The sequence below is a fragment of the Rhipicephalus sanguineus genome, chromosome 7 (genome assembly GCF_013339695.2).
Source record: "Rhipicephalus sanguineus isolate Rsan-2018 chromosome 7, BIME_Rsan_1.4, whole genome shotgun sequence".
Taxonomy (NCBI): domain Eukaryota; kingdom Metazoa; phylum Arthropoda; class Arachnida; order Ixodida; family Ixodidae; genus Rhipicephalus; species Rhipicephalus sanguineus.
The window spans coordinates 98,874,094-98,898,961 of NC_051182.1; the positions used below are offsets into that span (position 1 = coordinate 98,874,094).

The 24,868-nt window shown below is 47.7% G+C and overlaps 1 protein-coding gene across 1 annotated transcript in view; it reads left to right on the forward strand.

Moving 5' to 3' along the window:
• LOC125756127 (2-Hydroxyacid oxidase 1-like) overlaps positions 1 to 24,868 on the forward strand; it is a 39,713-nt gene that overhangs the window by 14,234 nt on the left and 611 nt on the right. The window contains exons 3-8 of the mRNA XM_037666470.2: positions 3,957 to 4,057; positions 5,909 to 6,066; positions 7,449 to 7,597; positions 21,953 to 22,044; positions 23,508 to 23,666; positions 24,689 to 24,758. Coding sequence (XP_037522398.1) covers positions 3,957 to 4,057; positions 5,909 to 6,066; positions 7,449 to 7,597; positions 21,953 to 22,044; positions 23,508 to 23,666; positions 24,689 to 24,758 — 729 coding nt within the window. The remainder of the gene's footprint in view (positions 1 to 3,956; positions 4,058 to 5,908; positions 6,067 to 7,448; positions 7,598 to 21,952; positions 22,045 to 23,507; positions 23,667 to 24,688; positions 24,759 to 24,868) is intronic.

A 24,868-nucleotide genomic window follows, 5' to 3' on the forward strand; every position in this document is an offset into this window, starting at 1 on the left:
CGACAGGTTGTTTTGTGTTGTGTACCTAGCAGCAGGTTTCGAAAGTGACATTCAGTGGTACGAAGTACACAAACTGAAAGAGACACATCATTATATGCCCTCAGCAAGACAGTGGCGCCTCGCTATGCACTTACCAATTAAAGAAGTAAATAAGGTGTCAATCACAACTCCAGGGCTTTGACTCTTTAAGGGCCACGTAGGCAGCACTAATGTACGCGTCCAGGTTAAGTGGAATTTACGGAGCGTCATTTCTGGTCAACATTCCTGTGGCCTCAAACATAGGCAACATGGAAGGAGATATATTCCAAGGCTAACAATGTGTGAACTATGAACAGTGACAAATATGAAAACCTGGTATGTTTAGATCTATACATGCTTTGATTTATAGGTGAACCGACACGTACAATGAGGATTATTTTAAATTTGCAATCTTATCTAGATATCTAGCTGGCTACATATAACAGTGTTTGTTATAATCTATGCGTTCCAGGTAACGGTTAATTGAAAAAAGCTAAATAAACCAGACAACACATTGACTAACGTGAGATGTGACACGCTCGTATATAGTTACTTTATGTAGTTATAAATAGCTTTAGACTCGTGCTAAGAGTGCGAAAACTTGCGTAAATTCTTTTAATGTTCTGCAAGAAATAAGACGGACTTCAGGGACCCATTTTACTGACATATCTATGATCACCAATGTGAGGGAACAGTAAGGCAACGGAAAACTTCGAACTAGGGTTGCGTTAGCCACTCAATTACGGGATGTGGAGCTACCCATACGGCGCGGTCAGTGTCCTGCGGCGCTGCCGCAACAGTAAAGCGTCTAGAACTGCGTTTAGTTTGTCCGTTTGTTCATGCCTCCTTTAACAGCCGTAATTGAAACTGTCGGGTCGACAAGGACATTGCGACATTAAGTACTGTCGTAATTAAAAATGCCAGCTGCAAAGAAAGAGAAAAACGCCAGGCCTGCGCGCAACACGCAGCACGGTCAGCGCAAGCTGCAAGCTAGAGGAGCGGCGTTCATAGAGTGCGTGGTAAACTTTCCAGGGCGATTACTGAAGGTACTGTTGCGAGGTGCCCACTACGCCACGAAGCGTCGTCATTTTGCGAAGTAGGGGAGTAGCCATTACACCATAATTTATCATTTTGCGAAGTAGCCAGGCACCGCTACGCGTCAGTAATGCAATATGCGCAGCTATGTACTGCGCACCTACGTACGTACTGCACACATTGTTGATTCTGTGGCTGATGATGACGAAGAATTATGGCTTGGACTCGTGATGTAATAGGGGGGAAGCTTTAAACCACCCGCTCGCTACCAAATTCATTTGGTGCGACGCCTGGCGATGATCATGCTCTTCTGCCACGCAATATTACATCTATTAACGCGATTCCTCACTCGACATGACATAGGGCATCTTTCTGAATAGGTTTCGAGCAACGGCGTGGCTTTGTGGTGGAATACTCGACTGCGACGTCAGAGTTCCTGGGTTCGATTCCGACTGAGATGTTTCTTTTTTGACACGAAAGTGTTTTATGCCGGGGTACACCACGGCTCACTGAAGTATTTCCGTCGCGGATATGACGTTGTAAAATATAAAGACTAACAGATGGCAAAGAAAAAAAGTAGAATAAAAAGTTCCGTCACCGGGAGTCGAACTTTCGATCCCTCGCTCTGCAGCGCGCGGCGTGAAACGACTTGGCCACAGAAGACACGTTCTTCAGCATACTAACGGCGAGCTATATATATTCACCATTTACCGTTGGTGCTACTCAGAGAACGGTGGCACTTCAGCGTGATTTCGTTATCACTAGCGAGATGGCGCGAAAGGCTCGAAAGGCGCGCTTTAAAGGTCGTCGCCCCACGCGCTGCGATGAGCGTGCGCGTCTACAGGGCGTGGTCGCTCGTGCGCGCAGACTTATCTGGTGATGGGGGTGGTTTGTACGTCTTGCGCTCTCACCGCAAGTTTGCGTTGAAGTTACAGAGAGCACGAAGGTCACTTCGCTCCCTGCAGCGACCGCTTTTGCGAAAGGAGCGCGCTGCTCACACACAAATAAGTTACAACTCTGACATTTCGTGCTCATACTGTGTATGCTTGTGCATTCGTTTCGTGCGTCCTCCTTTGTGTTTGAGCAGCGCGCTTTAACTGTCAAGCTGCGACAATTTTTAGTTCGCGCTCGTCCTGTGTATGTTCTTTCCGTGCGTCCTTTCTGCTTGAGCAGCGCGTTGCAAGTTTCGAGCTGCTTCCCGTTCTTCGCGTGAGATTACAATTTATTGCTCTAGCATTCATTTCTTCGCCCTTCTGGCGAAACAATGCACAACAAATGCTCAACTACGTCTGTGAAGATACGTTTCACTTTCGTGTTATACCGATTCATATGACCAAGGAAACAGCCATGTTTTTTAACGCGATAGCGTTAAAGAGCTCGTATCGCAGAAATTCCGCCGTCGGCGTCGGCGGCAGCACCGTTGGTTGTGAGCGAAAAATCATCATCTTGTCCGTGACCGAAAAATCGAAAAAGCTGCAAATAAAATAAATAATAAAAATGTTGCGTCCGAGTGAGAATCGAACCCAGGCCGTCTGCGTGGCAAGCAGGTGTTCTACCACACAGCCACGCCTCTGCTTGGAGCTGCACTGAAAATAACTTTCATGCTTCCCAAAAATACGCGTCCTGTATACGGGTGTCACAGTACGAGATGTTATATCACAGTAATATTGCTTGGTACAAGCGTACATTGCCATCGGGCGTCACACCACGTCAATACCATAACGACTTGGTGGTTTAAAGACAGCCACCCATTACAAAAGGCACACACATTACTGCACGTATTCCCTTAAGACCTCGTAGTGGGTGCATCGCAGCTTCCAAAAAGCTTCTCGCGCATTATTGCTCCTGGTTTAAAGCATGCTACCCATTACACAAGGCACACACCTTATTGCGCGCATTCTGTTAAACACTCGTAGTGTTCGAAGTGCGCACTAGGGGCAGGATATTGCTATCGCGTTGAACTCTTAAAGGCGAAGCTTAAGCGTCCCCCAATTTTTTTCTTACTGTGCGCGATAGCTGCGACGGACACCGGTGATGGCGGCGACGGCGGACAGCTACGCTACCAAAGGCTGCTATCTTTGTAAGCTCACAACAGCTTACGCTGTAAAAACAAACGTTTGTTGGTACAGACAACGTCCGGGCGACGCTCTGGTATCACACCGAGGTGGAAAGTTTCAGCAGTTAATAACATAATAGTGAAAAACTTATCGGTGGCTCATCAATAGAATACACACATGTATTTCTCTTAGCTACTTAGCGTAAAAGTCGGCCAAGCAATAAGGTCGTTAATGGATTCGATATCTGGGTTATACTTCGTATAGAGAAGCGGTTTCTTGAGCACGCTACTGTACACATAGAAGTTTTCAAAATCAAACAAAAAAAATCTGTCGGCACATTTTGCACAGAGTTCTGGGAAGATCAGTGACACATTGGGTTTTAAATTGAAGGAATTGTATAATTAACTTTGGGATAATCGTTTAGTTCTGCATTGAGACGTGCTCAAATTCTTTGTCGGCGCACTAATTACACAGAATTCTTAGATGACTAGTGCCAAACTAATACTAAAACTCTAACAAAGTCTACAATAAAACACAAGAAAGTCCACTTAACCTACCCGCCTTTCCTGCATTCTTCTTCTCGCTTTCTCTCGCTTTCTGTCGTAAAGTTACATCACCCTTTCGATGACGAAAGTACAGACAGGTGAACGCAACCGTGGCAATGTAAGAACGTTCTGCCGCGTTTGTTTCCGCGGTGCTCGCGTCCGTTTTGTGCGCTTAAACCAATTATTCACTCGTAGTAGTTGTCTTGGCACTGCGGCAGAAACGACATGGCCACTCTGTATAAATCAGTAGGTACCGTGCGTTGTCCGGCGCGCTCTCTGATGGTTGATTTCACGTTTTCAGCCGCAGATAAGGCGGGAACCGTGATGATCGTCAGCATATCAAGCACCACGTCCTTGGAAGACGTCAGGCAGGCAGCCCCAAACGCCCTCCTGTGGTTTCAGGTTGGTTGAAAATGCCGCTTCATCTCTCGCGTGTACGCACGTAGCGATCATTGGGGTTCTATACACAAGATACATACTGGAACATTTTGGTAAAATTGCAGTATCGCAATACAAAGCGTGTGGCTTCCCAGGACAATTGAACACCGCCCATTAGAAACACATGGGGCCCCATTGTAAAATTTTAAACACTCTGGGGATTCACGCGGTTTGTAGTGCGTTACTGTAATTTTAAAAGAATGTTCACATAAGCCTCTGCTGTATCAAACCGGGAGTCGTTTTTGGTAACAAGCTTTTTTCGCCAGATATGTTTTTTTTATCCTATTTTCTATTCAGTTACGGCAGGCCACCGCTGCCACCGACGAGAGATGGCGCTACGTGCATATGTCCCCAAATCCTGGTCATGAAAGTCCGTTTGAGTCTCTCAGAGGCCGCATATCTAACAAAACGCCCTACAAACAGGAGATAGTTTTACAGAGCGCGAACGGAAATAACTGTCACGTCTGTAAAAAAACGAAAGCAAAACAAAAACGCACAAGCAAGTACCAGAAGACAGAGAACACAGGGCGAGCGCCGCATTCTCTCTTGTCTGTCGTTTTCTTACAATGAATTTTTTTTAAAATCACTGAGGGATTCTTGCCACCCAGCTTGCGTTGTGGCTCTCTTAAGCGGAGGCGTCATTCACAGAGACGCAAACCTGCACTCGGCCTACACGGACAGCATAAATTAGTGGGCCTAATTAGCGGCTTCCTTTTTCTCTAAGCAGGTATGCGCTGCAGAAATGACCACTGCGTAAAGAAACTTCCAACGTTTGATTCCCACACTTCCAAACTTCTGATTCCAACAATGACAGCTTATCTGTCCGAAGCAATCTGTGTCACCACCCTGTATGTATTGGACTCTGCCCTTAGACTACGTTCATTCTATATACGCCAGAAAACGAATACTATGTGCATAGTGCTTCTGATTATTTTTTGTCTGCTTATTCTGTTACTATTTATTGTTTTTCTTGTTTTTGTGCGTTTCTTCACTATTAATGTCATTACGATGGGATAACCGGCTCTAACGTAGCCTACCTTTCCATGTTCTTCATATATAAATAAAAACATGTCTGATCCTTCTGTCATAGGAATCGGCATGCTGAGCAAGTGTGAAGTTCAGCAAATGCTGATAAGATATTTTATTTTTATATTAAAGTCAATTTTTCCATGGCGCACCTACCGACATCGACACTAGCTTGACGTCAGGCTACAGTACTGACTTCATGCAGCAGTCTGGCTAGTTCTGTTGACATCAGGTACCAAAACTTCCAAGATGGCCGCTTGTGCGTTGCCAAAACATTCAAAATGGCTGCTTGTGCGTCACCAACGGAGCCACTGTGCGGAGCGGCCTTGGAAACGTCACTATATATTGTGCGAGCACGTGACGAGAAGCTGATATCGTGTTGTGACGTCAGGGTACAGTAGGAACCGAATCTAGCTTTTAAAAACATACTGTAACTACTTTTTCAGGGTGCACTCGCGCTTAGCACTACCTTTTCTAGGCTCTTGTGGGCTCGACCTTTCATTTGACAAAAAAAAAAAACGACAACTGAAAATTTTCGTGTCAGTACCCTTAAAGGCTGACGCGTAGCGGGGGCGGCTGTCCTGGTCAGACCGGCCCCGAGCTTGAGTGTTCCGTCTTCGTGAATCGCGCCTCGAACCACGCAGCATGAGCTCCGGCTTAGCGCGTCGCGGTTGTGGCAATATGTAGCTGTTGTTGTTGTTGATGATGATGATTATAATGAACGCGGATGATGATTCCATAGTGATATCTTATCGATGTCGTCCTTGTTGCTACTGTCATTTTCCGTAGTTGTGTATTCTTGAGGACCGAACGATCACGCATCGACTGGTTACAAGGGCAGAGAGGGCCGGCTACAGCGCCATCGTGTACACTGCGGATATTCCAGTGGGTGGCTCGAACACCGAGAAGTTTGGCGACTTTCTGAAGGACTACTCGGAAGATCTCAGGTAAGTACATTCATACGAAGCGCATTCATCCGCGCCCCGACAGTGGTTATTACGGCGAAGTGGTATACATGGTTAGGCGAAACCAAAATTCGTGCGTCTTATTTACGCAAAAACTCCTAGCGCGCGTGCCACAGAAATTGGACGAGCTCCGTTACACACCACTGGTCTACTAAAGATGAAGAAGTCGTCCGCGGGCAAAAACGTATGTGCCACAGAAACTGGGCAAGACCCGCTGCTCACCCCTGGACCACTAAAACTGAAGGGAACACACGGGCGGGAAGCACCCATTAAGATAACTAACTGGACCGACGTAACCAATAATTGAGACAGACTTTAATGAGCCGTAGGGATTAACCCAGTGATAAACACCGGGGCCATACGTTTCAGCTTCGCTGGTACCGAATGCTTGTTCGGTGATTTTCTTCAGGAAAGAAAAGGTGGTACTGTCTTCTGCAGCCTACAAGGAAGGACGCGGCACTTGGAAGAAAATAGGGAAATAAAAGAACAGAAGCGAGAAAAAGAGAGAGGAAGAGAGAGAGAGAGAGCAGAGTTTTCAGTGAACCTGCGGGCCGGGCATCTGCATCTCCTACGACCTCCATCTGCCAAGTGATGAAGATCACGTCCATACGTGACGGCTACCATGGTGGGAGTCAATCAGGAACCGTATTCAAACAAGCGTCTTATACTAATATTCTTCGTAATATTAAATTCAAGTAAATCTATGTGCAGGGTATATCAGCCAAGACGACTAGCTCAATGCGGAGGAGTTCTTAAGAAGCGAAGTAGTCGTGAATTCGGCCCCAGTTTCATTTCACAGGGTGTATTTAGATTTAACACTCCTCAGAGGGCATTGCACGTTAGGGCGCTCTAATATGCGGAAATCGCTATGCTGAATTAGTTCATTCGACGTCACACCACCGATGACTAATTGTGATCCTCCCAGTGCTCTCACTCTAGATCTCGTATCTCATCTCTGGCGATTGTGACATGTAGGTTCTTATATATCACCGCCGGCTTTTATTACTCGAACACATTTATTCATAAAGTTAGTAAGCAGGAAAAACCGCGTTCGGAGGACACGACTCAACAATGCACCTCGTCGACGTTGCAAGCAATGTGTACGGCTAATACCGCACCCCCTCTCCCACCCTCACCCAGCTCTCCCCCTACCCTCCCAAGTGCACGGACCAAGCCCAATTTCACTTTCTGATCTTACCTCGCCCTTTCCCTTTCTCTCTCTCTTGTTCTGTCTGAAATACTCATCTTTGCAGGATAGGTAGCAGTTGCGCCTAGGTTATTTTTTTCAGCTTTCTCGTCAACATTTGCCTTTTTTTTTCCTTCTCGCACGGGGTCCTTCCACCTCCATGTGCCGATTGCCAAAGGTTTGCCAACTTTCGAGAAGAGGACGTTGCCAGCACTGGCGGAAAATTTCAGCCGCGCCAGGTCATGAACCCGGAGAGTACATGGTCGGACGTTGCCTGGCTCAAGAGCATCACCAAACTGCCACTTGTCGTCAAAGGAATCCTCACTGGTAGGTGGTTAGACGACAATTAAAGCTGCGAGTGAACGCGCTCAATCTCGCTGATGGGGTAAAAAAAATTTGCAACGTGATCTAAAAAAACAAAACAGAAAAACTCACCCGTTTCTTTACACATTTGCCTAAGACTACTCGAAGGCGAAAGCCATCTCCTTTTTCTTTTCAGTCGGTGTACTGATCCTCCGCCATCCCTCTCAGACAGCTTTCTGCATCTAACGTGGTTTTGCACTGCTTTTGGGATCGGAGGCATTGCAAGCTTTCTGCACTTCACCTGGTTTTGCATTGCCTCCGTGATCGGCCCATCTTCGACCAAGCGAGGCTGTAATGTGATGAGATCATACCGATGTCATGATGATGTCATGGTGAAGTCACAAATCTTCGATATCTGTGTCTTCAGGACGTCGTCATATGTTGACATTGTCACGTGATGATGATTGTTTGCATCACTCGCGTTGACACCGATGCCACGCGACCACGGTCGACGCCGGCGGTCAATTTTCGCGTTTTATGAGGCATTTAAGGCTTCCGCCTTAAGAAAAGAAATGAAGGCAGCTTCGCGCTTGTGGTGCCAAACCTGAAGGAAGTACGGAGCTGGGCGGTCTTCCTTGTTTTGTCTTTATTTTTTCTCTTTCTTTCTTTCTCTTTCTGTTCCTTTCTATCTTTTTTGTTTCTGTTTATTTCTATTTCGTTTCTTCTGTCCCTGTGTATTTCTTTCGCTTTGTCGATCTTGATATCTTTCTTTGTCTTTATTTCTCTGTCTCTATTTCTCGCTTCTTTCTTTCTATCTCTATTCGTTTATCTCTCTCTCTCTTTTTGATTCTCTCTCATTATCTTTTTCTTTCTCTTTCTGTCATACTCCGCGTTCTTTTTACCGTTTTTTTCTGTCTGTTTCGTTATCTGTCTTTCTGTCTTTCTTTGAGCTTCTCTCCTTCTTTCTGTTTCTGTCTGGCTGTATGTCTTTGCTATCTCTTTTACGCATCTATTTCTTTCTCTGTCTTTCTATCTTTTTCTGTCTTTCTTCCCTTTCTTTCTATCTATTTCTTTCTCTCTCTATCTCTCTGTACTCGTTCTCTCGCCCATCAGAGTTATTGCATCCCAAGCCGGACAAATCGGCGCACGTGTTCTGCGAGAGAAGCGGAAGAAGAGGACGAAGAGAGCGAGTGCCGGCTAATGACGGCGATAATTTTTGTTCGCGACTAACGGGGTTTTCCTGAGCTTAAGCAGAATACGCCATAATTTTATTGTTGTAGTGCGCGATGTAAAAGCACCAGCCCTCAAGAACACGTTCTGAAACACGATTTACCAAAATCGCAAGATTTTAAGCGAATATCTTAGTGATAGATTTAGGTGGCGGCTGCGGCGCAGTACCCAAAAAATCCAGCGCCGACGAGTGTACGGAAGCATATGCGGGAGTACGCAAATGCGGCCCTGGAATGTGGGCTGGTAACTTGCGTATTTGCGTGCGCCGTACTCCAATAACTGATGCTCTCTCGATCGTGATCTTGTCAGCGATCAGTCCCTTCCGATATGGCAATCTGATCTTTTATCGAGGCCACTTGTCATTTATTGTTGCCACATTTCATTGTTGCCTTTTGTTGTTTCACGCATGGCCGCCGTTGCTGCCCGTAGCAACAGAAGTGTTGCGCGGCCAATAACCTGGGTGAAGGTTCAATTCCCGGCATGGAGAAAGGAAAAAAATTCACAGCATATCCACGGAGTGAATGATGATGAGTGGGCGAAGCTGCGGAGGTTCATCGGTAAACCGTGAATCTTCCGTGAATTCTGCCCAGTACATTATCACCGACGTGAGATCGGGCGCGTTTATACTAAAGGTTCGATGAGTTATGACGACTTGCAGCTCACTTTAATTTTACATGTACGCTGTGAATTTTCATTGTTTAGAAAACCATTGCTTTAGAAAACATCTGGCGTCTTTCGTTAAGCAGCTGGCGTCTTTTCGTTTTGCTTTAGAAACATCTGGCGTTCTTTCGTTTTGCTTTTACAAAACATCTGGCGTCTTTCGTTGGTTTATTTCATCAATCAACGGCGTTTTGAACAAAATTTTTATTGTTTAATCACGCACAGGAGAAATCTCACCAGGCACTACCTTGGAGGTAAAGAATGGCTGCTAATGGGAATGAGAGACAGAAGAAGTCGGCTTTTAGCTAACGCTGCGAATTTTTTATTGTTCAACAACGCACAGGAAAAATCTCCCACTGGCACCACCTTGGAGGTCAAAGCGTAAGACTGGTTACGCACTACGACTACGACTACGAGGGACGAACGGGTGCCGCCTTAAGGAGCTTCGCCCCTAAAAGTTACGAGGGAGCGTTGCGCAATGCCACAGAAAGAAAGAAAGAAAGAAGGAAAGAAAGAAAGGGAAACATTAGTCCACGCACACACATGCGCCAAGCTGAGCTTGCGCCCATTTTACCATTTGGGGAAGGTCTCCTAACTTTTTTTTTCATTATTACCGCTGTCGGTACCTTACGCATTATAGCTAATTCTACGAATACGTTTTTCTGTTGTAATGGTACACAAGTTCATATGTAACAGAATATAACAACGTTGCAATAGAACAGGAACTTCTGTCGCATTAAAAACGTTGAAAAGCGCCGGACAAATTTGTATAGATACTTATGTGTACATTTACCGGCGACCTCTCCAAGTCGGTGGAGGCCGCTGCAATCGCCCTGGCCATCACAAATGCGGACAAGCCAGGTACAAACTCCACCGTCCTCACGGATTCACAAACAGCATGTCGAGTTTACATGCCTGGCACACTACCACGAACTGTTATGAGAATCCTAGGCTCGCACATCGCATCTAACCACGGCATCATTTGGTGCCCGGCACACATGGGTGCTCCCGGAAATGAACGGGCCGACCGACTCCCTCGCGCAAATACATACCGAGCGACGGACGCGCCTTTCGACGAAACCATAGTCCCTGATGACGGCGAGCGACCAAGCGGTTGAGCCGACATCCTCGAAGCTCAACGGCTGGAGCGACGCACTATGGCACCATCTCACCCGAAACTGAACAGAGAGCAATCGAGAGACTGGCGCCGACTGCAGACGAACGCGTATCCCAACCTACACGCACTTTCTAACATGCACCCCTCCGAATATCGAGATGAGTACCCCTGGTGCGGAGGGATACCAACACTCACACATTACATAAGGCTGTCTCTCACGTCCTGTTGCGGCAAACTCCGCGCTCATAAAAACACACACATTACCCCACTGGTCGCGGAAGGCGCGACTCTCGTATCAGGCCTTGAGAAACCAGCTGGCAACCCCGGACCAGGCCCGGCGAGCTGCAATAGCCAGTTGGGCACTGGATGAAGGGCCCAACCCGCTTTAAGGGGTATTCAGACGGGGGAGAAATGCTCGGGGGAGACGGGGGGATTGCGGATCACGTGACCGCGACGTCACGGATTAGCGAGTGGGCGTGACCGCCTCGCGCCTCCTCGGGGGAGACGGGGACCTTTTCCCCGAAAGGACAAACGATCCCCCGGCGGTGGGGGATATGGCGGAATTTAGGGCTCTTGTTTGGCCACATTGTTGCACTTGCTCCTGCAGAGAGCGGCAGCGGGTGTACAGTCTGCAGCCGCATGGTCGTCTGCAGCTCATCGTCAGCAGCTCGTCAAACGGGTGGTGCAAGCCACCAGAGTAGTCTAGTAACACTGGTCTCCCCCTCCGTTCGCCTCGTCCGTGTGAGTGGGGGGCACTTGTGGAGACTTCTCCTCGCGAGTTGACGTCACTAGGCTCCGCCTTTATCCCCCGAGCATTTGTCCCCCGTCTGAATACCCCTTTAGTTGCTAATAATAATAGCTAATAAACGTTTATTCTCTCTCTCTCTCGCCAAGTCTGCTCTCGTTAGTGCAGTCAGTGACGAAACGCTTTAGGTTAAATGCTGTCGTGATCGTAACCTCATATACTGAACTTAGAATTGGAACAGCAGGGACGGATTAGAATTCACAGGACAGACGCTCAGAAGAAAGCAATTTGCACTTTCCTAAGAGACTTACATTAAGTGGAATAAACCAAGGCATCCATGGATCGTCCATCCATGGATCTCGTCGATCCATAGATCTCATGTGGCGTGGTCACGCTCGCAGTAAAACACTCAACAGAGACAATAACGAGGCTAGCAATACTCAAAATGAACAAGGGCGGAATGAACAAGGGCTAAGATAACACATTTAGCAGGATTACCCATAAGCAATCGCAATAAATAACTTTAATCACTAAAAACATTTCGGAAACCTGCGGCTGACTCTGGCGCCGCGCAAGAGAGGGCGCCACCGCCTCGTAGAGCGCAAGATTTCTCCTCTCACCGGCTCTCTACGGCGCTACATTTGAAGGGGGAAACAACCTGACGTAACCCGCTGCAGAAAACACGTATCTCAACTGGTGTAACCAGCAGGAAGTCGATAAAGCCAGTGCCTCCTCTATAACTTTCAGTGCCTGGTGGATGGGGAGGAGAACAAAAGGCGCGACCGTCGGCGCGAGTACAACCGGTCACCGCCAGGCGCCGCCACCCAAACAGGGTTTCGCGGTCTTTCGCTCGCTGCCCGCGCATCACTTGCGCAGGTGCGGCTGCTAGTTTCGTTTCCCGATTTTCTCGACTTCAGGATATCTGAGATGCTGACAATGATCGGTAGAAGCAAGGCCTACTCGACCGCTAAGCTCTTGAGCTCTTGAGACCGATTGAGTTCGAAACAGCAACACCTCTCGGGTGACTGGAACGCACGCACACCGGTAGTCGCAGTGATCTCGTTAATGACGTCGATTTCTTTTTCAGGGCGCGGGCATAAGAATGTCATCGTTAAACTGTGCGTTCCGTGAAGATCTTTCATTGCAGTGGTAGCAAAAGCACGCGTAGCACAAGTAGTCCGTCTCACTGGCAGTCACTGACCTTTCGGGCGTTAAACGTTTCTTCAAAGCGTATATGCCTAGGTCGGTAACTCTACGAAATTTTGGCTTCTTTGCAATAATTAAAGGAGTACTGACACGATTTTGAGACATCGAAAAAGGGACATTTTTTGTTTCGTTGGGCTGCGTCCTGCATGCAGCCTAAATCGCAGAAATCACTGCCAGGGTCACAGGACGACAATTCACTCATCGTTGTTTATGTGCACCACGAGCAGATGACGAATTTCGTGTCAGTACTCCTTTAAGCTTCTTGTGCTTCGAAAGGTAGTCTCCACAATACACTCATTCCCAGCTATACTTTCTCGCCATGAGACGCACAGGAGGAGTAGAGTAAGAGCAAAGCACAAGAACTATCCGCACCGAATGAAGTGTGAACAGCGCTCTGAACGCGCGGCTAGTTCAGGCCGTCTGCTGCCGACATTTAAAATAGGCAAGCGCGTCCGGTTACCGATAGTTTTGCTTTTCTTTCCTTTGACATTCCATATTTTGCTTTGCCACTGGAGCGCCACGTTAATGCTTTCCACTGATCGCAACTGGCGCAGCGCAGTTTCTCTGGCAGCAGCGTGCGTGAAGCGAGCGCTCATAGCTCCCTTATAGAGTTCTCATCTTGCTTCCATCTCTCCCTTGTTATCAGCGCCTAGCTGCGATGCGAACAGAGGGCGGATAGAATAGCGAAGCTCCAGCGCACGTGCGTTCAAGTCACCCGGGAGGTGTTGCTGTTTCGAACTCAATCGGTCTGAGGACGCGGAAACGAGCTCTCACTGCGCCGTCTCTTACAACGAGCATCTCGGGTGCGCGCGCGCTCGTAGCCCCGCGCTCGTGGCTGCTGCAATGACCAAATAATTTCAAAATTAACGTCTTCAGTGCCGGCGACACCTTTTTCGGTACCTGCTGGCCTTTTAATAAAAAAGCAATTCAATCCTGCCTGCATTTTATACACTTGCTGGGCAAGAAGTCGGAATTGCCAATCCTTGCCCAAGGGTCTCATTGGAGGGGTCGTAACTATTAGTGCAACGACATTATGCTACATGTTTTCAATGATTATGAAAGCTGATGTGGAGGACAATAAGTGGATGAAGTTTAAGAAATATGAAAAATGTTTTTTTTTTTAATTGTCGTCAGAAGTTTTCATTGTCCGGTGTTTTTTTTCACTTAGCCCGATCATGTCTCTTTACTGAAAAGTTATATAAATATAAGATTCCGCAGTGTGGTAGATAAGGATGCGAAGAACGTAATGCGCAATTTTTGTCGCTCTGCTACAAGGATTTTTCGAGATAAAGACGTTCAATTAAAGAAAATAACGTCTCCTGGGGCTATTTTGAGGTTTTTTATAAAAAGATCTACACTACACATCAAAACTAAAAATACCTGAGCAGAAGCAAAAACATGCATATATTTAGTTAAAGAAATTTCAGCTACCTAACTTTAATATATTTTGTGCAATTCATAACGAAAGTTGGCCAAAACAGTAGAGCGGATGACCGCTCTACTCCACCTCTTCGTCATTATTGATTTCCTGTGCTTCGAAAAAATTTTTGGCGGCAAAACAAATTGTGGATCTCTTTTTTCCACTCATCAGGCAATAATATATAAAATTTTGAAATAAATTTGAGAGGTCGACCAGCCATCGATTGTTCGATCTTACGTGGAATCACCCTAATAAAACTTTGAACTCGATTTTCTCCTCTATTAATAAACCTATAGTGATGGCGAAGTTAACGACATTAGTTCTCGGAGCACAATTTATCGATCTAAACCGATTCATTGTTTCTCTTTAGTGTCCCTTTAAACGCATAGTTCGAGAGGAGTGGCTTGAGGAAGTAAATACATATGAGGTTCACGTGTCGCACCCTGTGGTCATAGATGCCATCACTCTGGCATTTAAGGAGCCTTGATGCACAGAGGGCTGGAACTGTGTACTTTGTCAAGGTACCGGATGGCTTTGCCAAAGTTGGGTTGCCTTTGAGCGCACCGTCTGCAAAAGCTCGCAAAGTATCAAGGACAAAAAGGAGCTGGTCAGATGGATACAGTCCAGGCACTTTCTTTTTTTCGTCCGACTTGCACAGCGGCACGCAGCAGTACGACATCGCAATTCATGCAAGCTACGTGGTCACGACAAAGGATCAAAAAATCTTCCATCGCATTCGACTCGCTAAACCCAACCGCACGTGTCAAGGCAGAGCAAAGCAAACAAGCGCTCTAGGCCGCGCCCGCACCAGCACTACCAGCTCAGCGCCCGACCCTGTTTGCACAGCGCCACCACGCAGTCGCGGCGAGCGGGGGAAACGCAAGCGCCGACGGCCGCGGGAGGGTGTTCTACCAGGCACTGAAAGTTATAGAGGAGCACTGATAAAGCGCAGGAAAAAGTAGCGCACATGTGACACACCGAGTTTGCGAATCTCCCTAACAAGATTCTACTGGTGCCAGGGAAACCCTACATGCTTACCTCAAACATTCGCGTCATCGACGGTTTGGTAAACGGAGCAGTGTGAACTCTACGAACGGGAATCGCTGGGTGCCCGTGCCACGCACTTCCTCAGGTTTCACAGTAGTGGAGCTGCATTAGTCTTCAGGGGCGAAGAACCTTAAGGCCGAGGCTTGTCCATTCGTTTAGCGTCCGTGCGCACGGCACAGCACCGTGTAAAATCGCAAAATCAGGTTTAACAATAGACTAATACAAATCATAATCGTGACAAACAATACAAAACACCTGCAAGCACAAACTCTTTATACTAGTCGGCGACTTCAACGTACACATTATGGACATTAGGACCTAGCTTTGTCGTCGACTCTCACTGCCCGCTGTCACGGTATATAGAAAACCGTCGCTATAGTCGAAACATATGTGTATGTGAATAAAAATAATGTTTACAATAGACGAACATCAATCATAATTGTGACAGAACAATATAAAACACCTACAAGCACAAACCCTTTATACTAGTCGGCGACTTCAAGGTAGACAATGTGGACCTTAAGACCTAGCTTTGTAGTCGACTCTTTATGTCACTCAATTTACATTATATGGGGCAACGCTCGGGTAACGTACGGTTACTCACCCATACGATACCCAGAGCTTCACCAACTCGTCATGACCCACTTCGTGGAGATGGGTGGTTTCTGTAGCGTTAGCTACACTGGCCTGGCCGAGCCAGTTTCGCGTGGATCCTCAAGAGACGTGCTGCGCGTGCATGAGGATCTGTGATGTCCCGCACCGGAGCCGGCAACTCCCGCGCACTCCGCCGCCACCGTGCGCGACTCGCCGCCGCCGGTCTGCGCTTTCCAGAGGAGTGAGGTCGTAGCCTTGGCAGACGTATTGGCGCCGGCGCGCGCGCAGCTATTCGCTTTCGCTGTGCAGTCGCCGTATGACACTGCGCTGGAGCCGCTTGATAGCGCCTCTGACTGGCGTTTGCCAGTGTGGTTTAGCCATGGAGAAGGAGAGCACAAATGATGCTCAACGGCGCAGAATAGCGGAGGAGCTTAACTCATCGGATCCCGAAGTAGTTGCCTGGCAAAATAAATATACATGTACCACATAATACGCATACCGTGTGTGTGTCATTGGAGCAGCAGTAAGCATGATAATGAAGCTAATCCTAGACAATAAGGAAAGCTAAGAATAATCAGCTGAACCTTTGTTAACGCTACGTTATCCTGGCATAGCCTAGCTAAGCCACCGCAATATTTTCCGATGCGCGCACTCCGTTGACGCCGTGATTTGGTACTGGTGTTTGAAGGCGGTAGCGCGTGCTTGTTGTGAGCGTTCGTTTGTGACCCGTCACCGGCGCACATTCGATGGACGCATTTCTGTACACTCGCTGGCGCAGGGTTTTTCGCGTACGACGCCACCGCTGCGCAGAAATCTATAAAACGTAACAAGCTTCGTTTGAATACAAGAACGACTCATATGCCGTGCCTAGAAAGTTAGGCTTGTGGAAGAAAATCATGAACGGTATATACAGAGTATCCTAAACGCTGCGTAAGTATACTGCTGCGGTAGCATGTGCCACCTCCATAAACCTCTCTTGATGCTCTAGTGAGGATCAAGATTTTGGTATAATACTAGGCCAAACATCGTAGTTATATGCAACTACAAGATCCCACGCTGAAGTTTTAGTGATTACCATCTTTACCTTTAACCTATAGCATCTTGGAATCCGCTGTGAAAACGTGATGTTGAAGTGACGTAGCGACGTAGCACAGGACACAGTAAAGTGGTTTGATGTAGAGTTCGCGCCGCGGTGAAATGCTAAGAAGCTTTATGCTATGAAAGGGCGGGCGTTTGCGCTGATTTCCAAGAAACGGAGAGGCATGGCTCCCCGAGACGTGCGATAGGCCTACTGCCTTCATGTGCAACAAAAGCAGGAGCCATTCTAGTCTGTGGAGGTGGGTGACCAGCGGAGCTGACGGGCGTACTCCCGCCTCTGCTTTCGTCGGCGTTCTTCATAAGCGCGCTGCTGCTCGGGCGTTCTCCCAATGTGTGGTAAACCCATACTTTCCACGCACGACAACGCCAGCGCAGCGCGTAGACCCTGGTGGCATGGCGAACAACGCACGAAAGGCGCCCCGCTCCACTGCCGCTTTCTGCACCTCGCGTGCTGTTTCCCTGCCTCCGGGATCGGCCCACCTTTGACCGACCGACGATGTCAATTGACGATGCCATCACATGACTTCACGTGGTGACGTCCTCGTGTGACGTCATCATGACATCACATGCTGGAGTCATTATATGACGTCAGCTCTCGCTCGGAGGAGGTCACGTGGGGCTTTTTTCCCCCTTGATCATCTTGAAACCAGCGTAAATTACGACACGGGCAAGAGGATATTGAAGGACACACCTCAGCGCTGAACTCGCAACTAAATTTTCATTTGGTACTAGAAGCACACTTATACACTGACCATCTGTCACCCACGTAACCACTTCACCCGCCACGGTGGTGTAGAGCTTATGTTACTCCATTGCTGACCCGAAGGTCACCGAATCAAATCCCGGCCGCGGCCTCCTCCGCCGAATTTCGATGGAGGCGAAATGCAAGAGGTCCGTGTACTTAGATGCAGGTGCACGTTGTGGAACACCAAAAAATTTCCGGAGCCCTCCACTACGGCGTACCTCGTAATGACATCGTGGTTTTGGGTCATAAAACCCTAACAATTATTAGTATAATAAATGTGACCACTTCACATATGACGTCAGAAGGAAGACATTCGGAATCTTGAAAAAACGACAAAAAAACAAAAATTACAGGCACGTGAGGCTGTCGGTATATAAGTATGTGTGTAGTATCAATTATTTAGTTGCGAGTTCAGCGGTGCGGTGCGTCCTTCAATAGTCTCTTGTCCGTGTCGTAATTGCGCTGTTTTAAATGTGTTCGAAAACTATTACCAAGCCCAGCTGTGAATTCTTTTGCAGTTTTTTTTTGTGTTCGTGGACAGAGGCGGACAGAGGCCCCAAAAGCAACAGGTGTGCCGTTTACAGCTCCACTGCAAAAAAATTCACCGCCGATTACGATACTGCCTAATGCGAATTCTGAGCGGAGCTGTTTAGCTGTTTTGACTTTGCGATATGTTGAGGCGCGACTGCCTGACTAACCGCGAGGCTGCGGAAGGCAGCGCATTCCAGAGGAGCCGCCGCAGACAGGCGTCCGGTAATGCGGCGCTTTATTTCCATATGTGGTGTCGGTGGACCTTAGTGATGACGTCATCGGCGACCACACGACGGCACGCACTTATGTGGCGCCGCGGGTGGCCGCCTCAGAACTTTTCGTCTCGCCACTGTCGTTCTCTCCTCCTCGCGCTCTCCTCGCTATCGCCGTCTTTCGTCCTCCGCTGCTCTCCGCGTTCGCTCGCTTTCGTCCTCGTTCGCTCTGCCGGTGACGACGACGGCGACGCCGCTCAACGCACGGACAGGCGTCTAAGAGCTTCTCTCTAAAACTTGTTTATTATGTGCGAAATCGCGCCCGGAGAAGTCGATGCAAAATCTACGAGTTCGCTGGAGCGTTCCACACACAAAGTGTCTCTTGAATCAACGCACGTTTCCCCCAAACCTCGCAGGTCAACCCACTTTCTCGTGCGTGTTCGTTAGAGGCATGCATTGCACTGTCACAGGAAGCGCGAAGAGGCACGAGGCATTGGAAACGCTAACACAGCTGCTCGCTGCGCTCGGAGTTCGCTCTCTTTCGACCTCGTTCGCTCTATCGGTTACGCCGACGACGCGATGCAGCTCAAAGTAGGAAGGGGCGCCTAAGAGCTGCGCTCTAAACGAAACCAACGCCTTCGTTAGGACCTTGATGGCAGTGGGACTTCGTTAGAATCGAATAACGGCTCGAATAAGCAGGCGATGTTCGTCTCCTGTGGGCCGACGGGAACATCCTCGACACCAGTGATCAAGCAGTGAGGATTGGCGATTGCAGTCATGGAAGCCATGTTGTTGACGCTCACTTCGAAGTTCGGACCTCCCATACGCTGAACATTGTGTACGGCGAAAAGGCCAAGGTCGCGTCTGCGACGGCCTCTGGACCAGCAGGAACATTCGGCCTTGTTTGCAAGATGTGGTAAGAATTTTTAGAGCATGAGCAACACAAGGACGAAAAATGAGGGACGCAACACATGCGCAAACTTTCAACAAAATGGTTGATTGTGCACGAGGCACAAATTTACACAGTGATAATGCAATCACGCTGCACCAAGACGCCATGCGCCATTATATGTCATTATAGTGTCATTTTCACAAAATGCACATAAGAGTGATCAATTCACACTTTACGGCACATTCAAAAAGTAAGTTTTTTTTTATCCGTCAAGGACAAGAACGGGGTGCTTACACTATCGGTGCCGAAATTGCAATTTTTGCAGTTTGTGTTACCAATCTCGTTAGTTCGTCCTTGTTAGTGAATAAAACCTTGATGTTCTGAGAAGAAGGTTCCCATCCACACGCTCTACGGTGTAACGCCAGCCACCCATCGTTGCCTTTCTTAACAAGATTGCATTGCTCTCTTAACCAGTCATTCATGTAGAAGCCCGTTTGCCTGACGTATTGCTTACCGCAGGAAAGAGGTATCTGATAAGCATACATTCCACGAACCACTTCCAACGTAATTTTCTTGGAAGCAGTTGTCTTCTATGGTTCTTCAATGCTGATTCTGCTTATTGATTTCAGCTTGCATGGAGCCGAGATAACGTGAGAGATAAAATTCTTAGCATGCTGCATGAATGTTGCCTAACCAAAACTACAGTAAAGATGCTGCCATGATCGACGACGTCATGAGCAATTTAGAATAGCAAACGCTACATAGCCATTTTTTGCGTTGCTTCCGAAGGTTATACCGTATCCTGGCGTCATGTCTCAGGAGGTGATCACGTGGGAAGAGAACACTGCGGTGTCTTGACACCCGATCCGGCTCGTTCGGCAGCCTGCTATGCTGCTACATCAGTCCTAACCATAAATAACAGAAAAAGAGGCGATCAGGCCGCCAGCGAGCCTAAAGACGAACCTTTTTTAACAGCCAAGGTGTTAGTCGACCAGTCACCGTCCACCGGTGCTTGCTCAGCGATGGCTGCGAGTTCTTGCGGTGTGGCGGTAGTGATGCTACGTAGGAAGGGGTCTCTCGCCACTTCTCTCGCCAGCCTCGCCAAAAGTGGTGAGAGAGAGGCTCATTCAGAGGGGGAGAAGGGGAGGAGCGTTGTTTTACGCTCGCTCTTAAGGGGGAGTGCATGGTACGACGCCTCGCCAAACTTCTTTGTCGAGGCGGGCATGTCATGAACGGCAACGGCGCTTGCAACGCTGCTTGCGTTCCGGCGCAATCGCTACAGTAATACGCGTTTTGGGCGAGTGGGCGGATGAAATGGGCCATGGCCGCACTTGAACGTTGCCGTAACGATCCAGCGCAGCCGTGAATGAGCACATCCTCAGACGGGATCCGCATAGCTTATCCTGAAGAACAAAGAAACAACGAAGAAATCCTTAGTGAAAACATTGCTGAAAATTAGGAGCAACACGTAAAGCTTGAAGAAAGAGGCGACACCTTCGCTATCCGATGGTTTTCACAGCCTGGAAGTGACGAATCTTTTTTACGTTGGGCAAGAGCGTCGGGAACGAAACGGAACGCCGTGTGAACAATCCGATGTGAAAGCAGAAAAATTCGCTGCAAAAAAAAAAAAAAAAAAAAAAAAATTGGAAGTTTCTCTTGAAAGGCGGCAAATGCACAGCGATCTGAATGCAATTAAATCTGCCCTTAAATAAAGGGTGTAGTTCGATGAATTGCGTACAGACGTAGATGATTACGTTTTTTTCTGGACATATTAATTCCTTCTAAACACTTGTTGCGACGTTATCGCTCGGTCCGAAACACGCCTCCATGCATCGGAACCTTCTCGGCTGTGACTGTAGGTTCTGTCTTCTACAGTGAGCTTACACGTACGATTCGAAGCGTGATGCAACTTGTAGAACTTACGCGCGGGTCCACTGATTGCACCAGGACGTAATACAAGTACACGTGCTTAAAAGAACCAATGCGTTTCAACCGGCAATCTAACTTGGACGCCAAGCCGTACGTTGTGTTTTGAATGTTGCATGTATTTGTTGAGCACAACTTCGTCCACTAAAGAGAGTGATCGTTGATGTACGCCTCTATGTGCCGTATTCATGACTATCAAAGCAACGTGACAATATTTCACTAAATATTCGCCTATTAATGAAGCTAGCAAGCATGTCATCGCACGCCGATAGGCAAACGTGAATATATCTCTGTCGATGGCGGCGACCGATCCCTGTTACAACGTTGGCATAATGAAAAGCAGTGTACGCAGAGGGCAGGAAAAGCTTGGGGTTGTTTCTCGTTGCAAGGTATCTCTCCAAAAAGTTGGATTATGTGACCTGCAACCTTAGGCGTACGGGATGATAGCGCACACCAATCCGCAGCTTAGCAGGCCCAGCCTTCGCACCCACGGCTGATCAATCAAAAAGATGACGCCCGGGCTCTAAGTCATGCTCTAAGTCATGATGAAGACCAGTACAGCTAGTCTAGAGGACCAACTGTCAACCAGAAAGCTCGCGCTGACAAGTAATACAGAGATATCGCTTACCTTTCAGAGTGGATTCCTGAGACTTTCATTGGCTTTGCTCTCTGTGCTTTTGCTCTATTTCATTCTCTTCTAAGCTTTGTCAGCCACTTGTGATGCAATAAACTTTTCAGCGAGCATACTTAGCGTATCGACATTTGTGCTGTATGATGCCATACCAACGAGCCCGAATCGCTACCCTTCTATGATTGCTTATTTCCGTTGCATTTTGCTACTAAGTTTATCCTTATCGTAAAAAAACAATACTCAAGAAAAAAAAAACATTACTCAAGAAATATTCGTGTTTAAACAGGCTATGTACCATAGCTTAGAAATTTGTATGTTTGCGCAGTCGAAGCGGCCATTCAAGCGGTTGAACACGGGGCGTCAGCGATCATGGTGTCCAATCATGGTGGGCGCCAACTCGACTGTGTTCCGGCAACCGTAAGCTACCTCGACTCGAAGCATGCTTTCACTTCGCCGATTGATTGCTGTCCTGCTGGCCCTACGCCTGAGCAGGGAGAAACCTAGCCGCAGATGTCTGCGCATGCGTATGAATCCTTCGGGTTTCTGAATTAGTACACTGAGAGTTTGTCTACAAGGGAATCCATGGCACTTTGAGCACGGAAACTAATCAAAACACAAAGAAAGCGAATCCTTCACCGAATCCAAATGCATGGCGGCTTTGGAAAACTTAGGTCTGAATCTGAGATATCAGGTATCTGAATCATGGAGAAGGGCTCTATGTTCTAAACGCGATCTACAATACTTGATTATCTGGTAGCATCTTGCACACGCTTCGGAAAAAAATATCCAAACAATGCTGTGATGGTATTGCTTACGAGGTATACAGAAGTGGTAAAAATTTATTCATCATCATCATCAGCCTATCAGCAGCATCCTATTTCCCAGTATCCAGACAGTACTGGATTCTGGGAAAACGACCAGTATAATTACAATTAAGGAATGGCAAAGACCTTCCAATGGTAAGCAGGTGAAGCCGAGGCCCGTGTCTGGGCGATCATTCGTCATGGTCATCAGGTACCTCTTAAACAAGGGCGCCAAGCTTGCGCCCATGGCTAACGCATAAGCGATGGCCTCCCTGTACGTTTATTTCTAAAGCGCACGCATAGGAGCCCTTCACTCATAAGTACCTAGCGGCGTCCTTGCCTTTCCTGTGAACCGCGGCCCCGGCCCACTCAAAAATATAGGGCCCCTGGTTCGCTTTCGCCGCATCAAACGTTGGCAGTGCCCTTGTGAACGCAGATGCCAGCTGTCTAAAAGATTACTGCTCATCTGAAAATGAACACGCTCTCTCGGTTGCGTAAACATTAAAATTTGCTTGCATTAGTCAAATGCGTCCCTCTAGTATACCGTGTCTAACGAGAAAAGGCTCTTTTAAAGATAACTGAACTGAACTGAACTTTATTTGGTCCTGAGAAGTGCAAGCCCCCCTAAGGGTGCTCGTCCGCGGGCCGCGTCCACGACGGGACCGGGAGGTGAAACTCGACGGCCAGGTCGCGGGCGCTCAGGACAGCTCGAAGTTGGTCGTCCTCTTAGGTACTGGTGAGGAGAGCGGTCCATTCTTCTTCCGTGGCTGGAGACCCTGCTGCCGCGTTCTGCATGGGGCCTCAGAGCATATGCTCTAAATTACATCTCGGGAGCCCACATCCAAGCAACCCGGCTTTATTTCACGTATGAATCGTGAATAAATGATAGGTGAACGGTAAGCCCTGTTTGTAACAGTCGTAAAGCGAGAGTCTGCTGTCTCGTTAGATGAGGGTGGGGTAGAGGAAACTCTGCGCTCAAGGCGGTAGTGCTGACAAATTTCGTTGCACGTTAGGAGCGGGTCCCGCCGCCATGGCTCGAATTGGGCCTCGTGGCAAAGAGAACGTGTTGTGTTTCAGATTGACGTGCTGCCCGATGTCGTCCGCGCCGTGGGACACCGCTGCGAGGTTTACGTTGACGGAGGCGTCCGCCTCGGCACCGACGTCGTCAAGGCGATCGCTTTAGGGGCGCGAGCAGTGTTCGTCGGAAGGCCGGTGCTCTACGGCCTGGCTTACAGTGTGAGTGCACCTTCTCGGCCTACTTATCTCGAAAACATTTATTTGTCATTGGCTTTGTACACCATCATTTGACATGTGAGGCGAGAGATATGGCATATGGTGAGGGCAAACCCTGTGTCACCGTTGATAAGTCCAAGAGCCATGAAAGATTAGAAAGTTAAAAAGCGAAATAAGTATATATGGCCAGTGGGACAAAGGAGGAATGCCACATATCGGCATTAAATGATTAATAAGTTCGATTGGAGTTCGTGTCAACTGTGACTTCTCTCGTTTCAACCATATTCACCTAGTTTGTTTTCGTGTTTGCTGCATCCATGAATACCTGCTGTACACTTTGTACTGTTTTCTCGCTTTTTTTGAAGCCACACTGTCTCTCCTACACTCTAAGGAAAGAAAAGAGTCTTTTGACTCCTTTCGGGGAGTCTTGACTTGCCACGTATATGACTCTCTTTAAAGAGGCACGTCAACCCTATTTGGAGATCACTATACTCTCGTCGGAGAGTCGTGTGACCCACAAGAGAGTTAACGTGCCTCTTAAAGAGAGTCATACACGTGGCAAGTCAAGACTCCCCGAGAGGAATTACACATACTCTTTTTTTCTCAGAGTGTATGCACTGCTTGCGTGAGAGCGAATATGCAGCTGTGGACACTAGTTATTCTAAGCTCTCGTACAAACGCGTTCATTAAAAACTGGGCTCGGCAGTGAACGGCTGTGGATGGAATGTCCTTGTTAGGTTCTACTAGAAAACATTAGTACTTGGACGTAACGCTGCACTCTCTGGCGTTGCGACAAGGTCTCTATAATAGCAAGGGTAAGCAAATGGTAGCGAAGGAGAACAAGTTTTCTAGAGCTGATCTTCAGAATAGAAAAGACGAAAGGCATTTGCAATGAAACCGCCACATACATTATAATCCCGTTGTTAACAACAGTAGCGTAAGGGGGAAATAGTAACGAGGTCTCAAAGTTTTACTGATGAAGTGTTTGTGTTCACCATACAATCTTATGGTTACTTCATCAACAGGGCGAAGAGGGCGTCGTCAAGGTTCTCGATATCTTAAGAGCAGAGACGGATCGGGCCATGGCGCTCATGGGTAAGAGATCTTGTGCCTTCGTTCTGTCACCTCTTCGGCTTTATAGGCGATATGTATAATTATCCCGTACGCATCAAGTACAACAAAGAATAGTTTCAAAGCTCAAATTC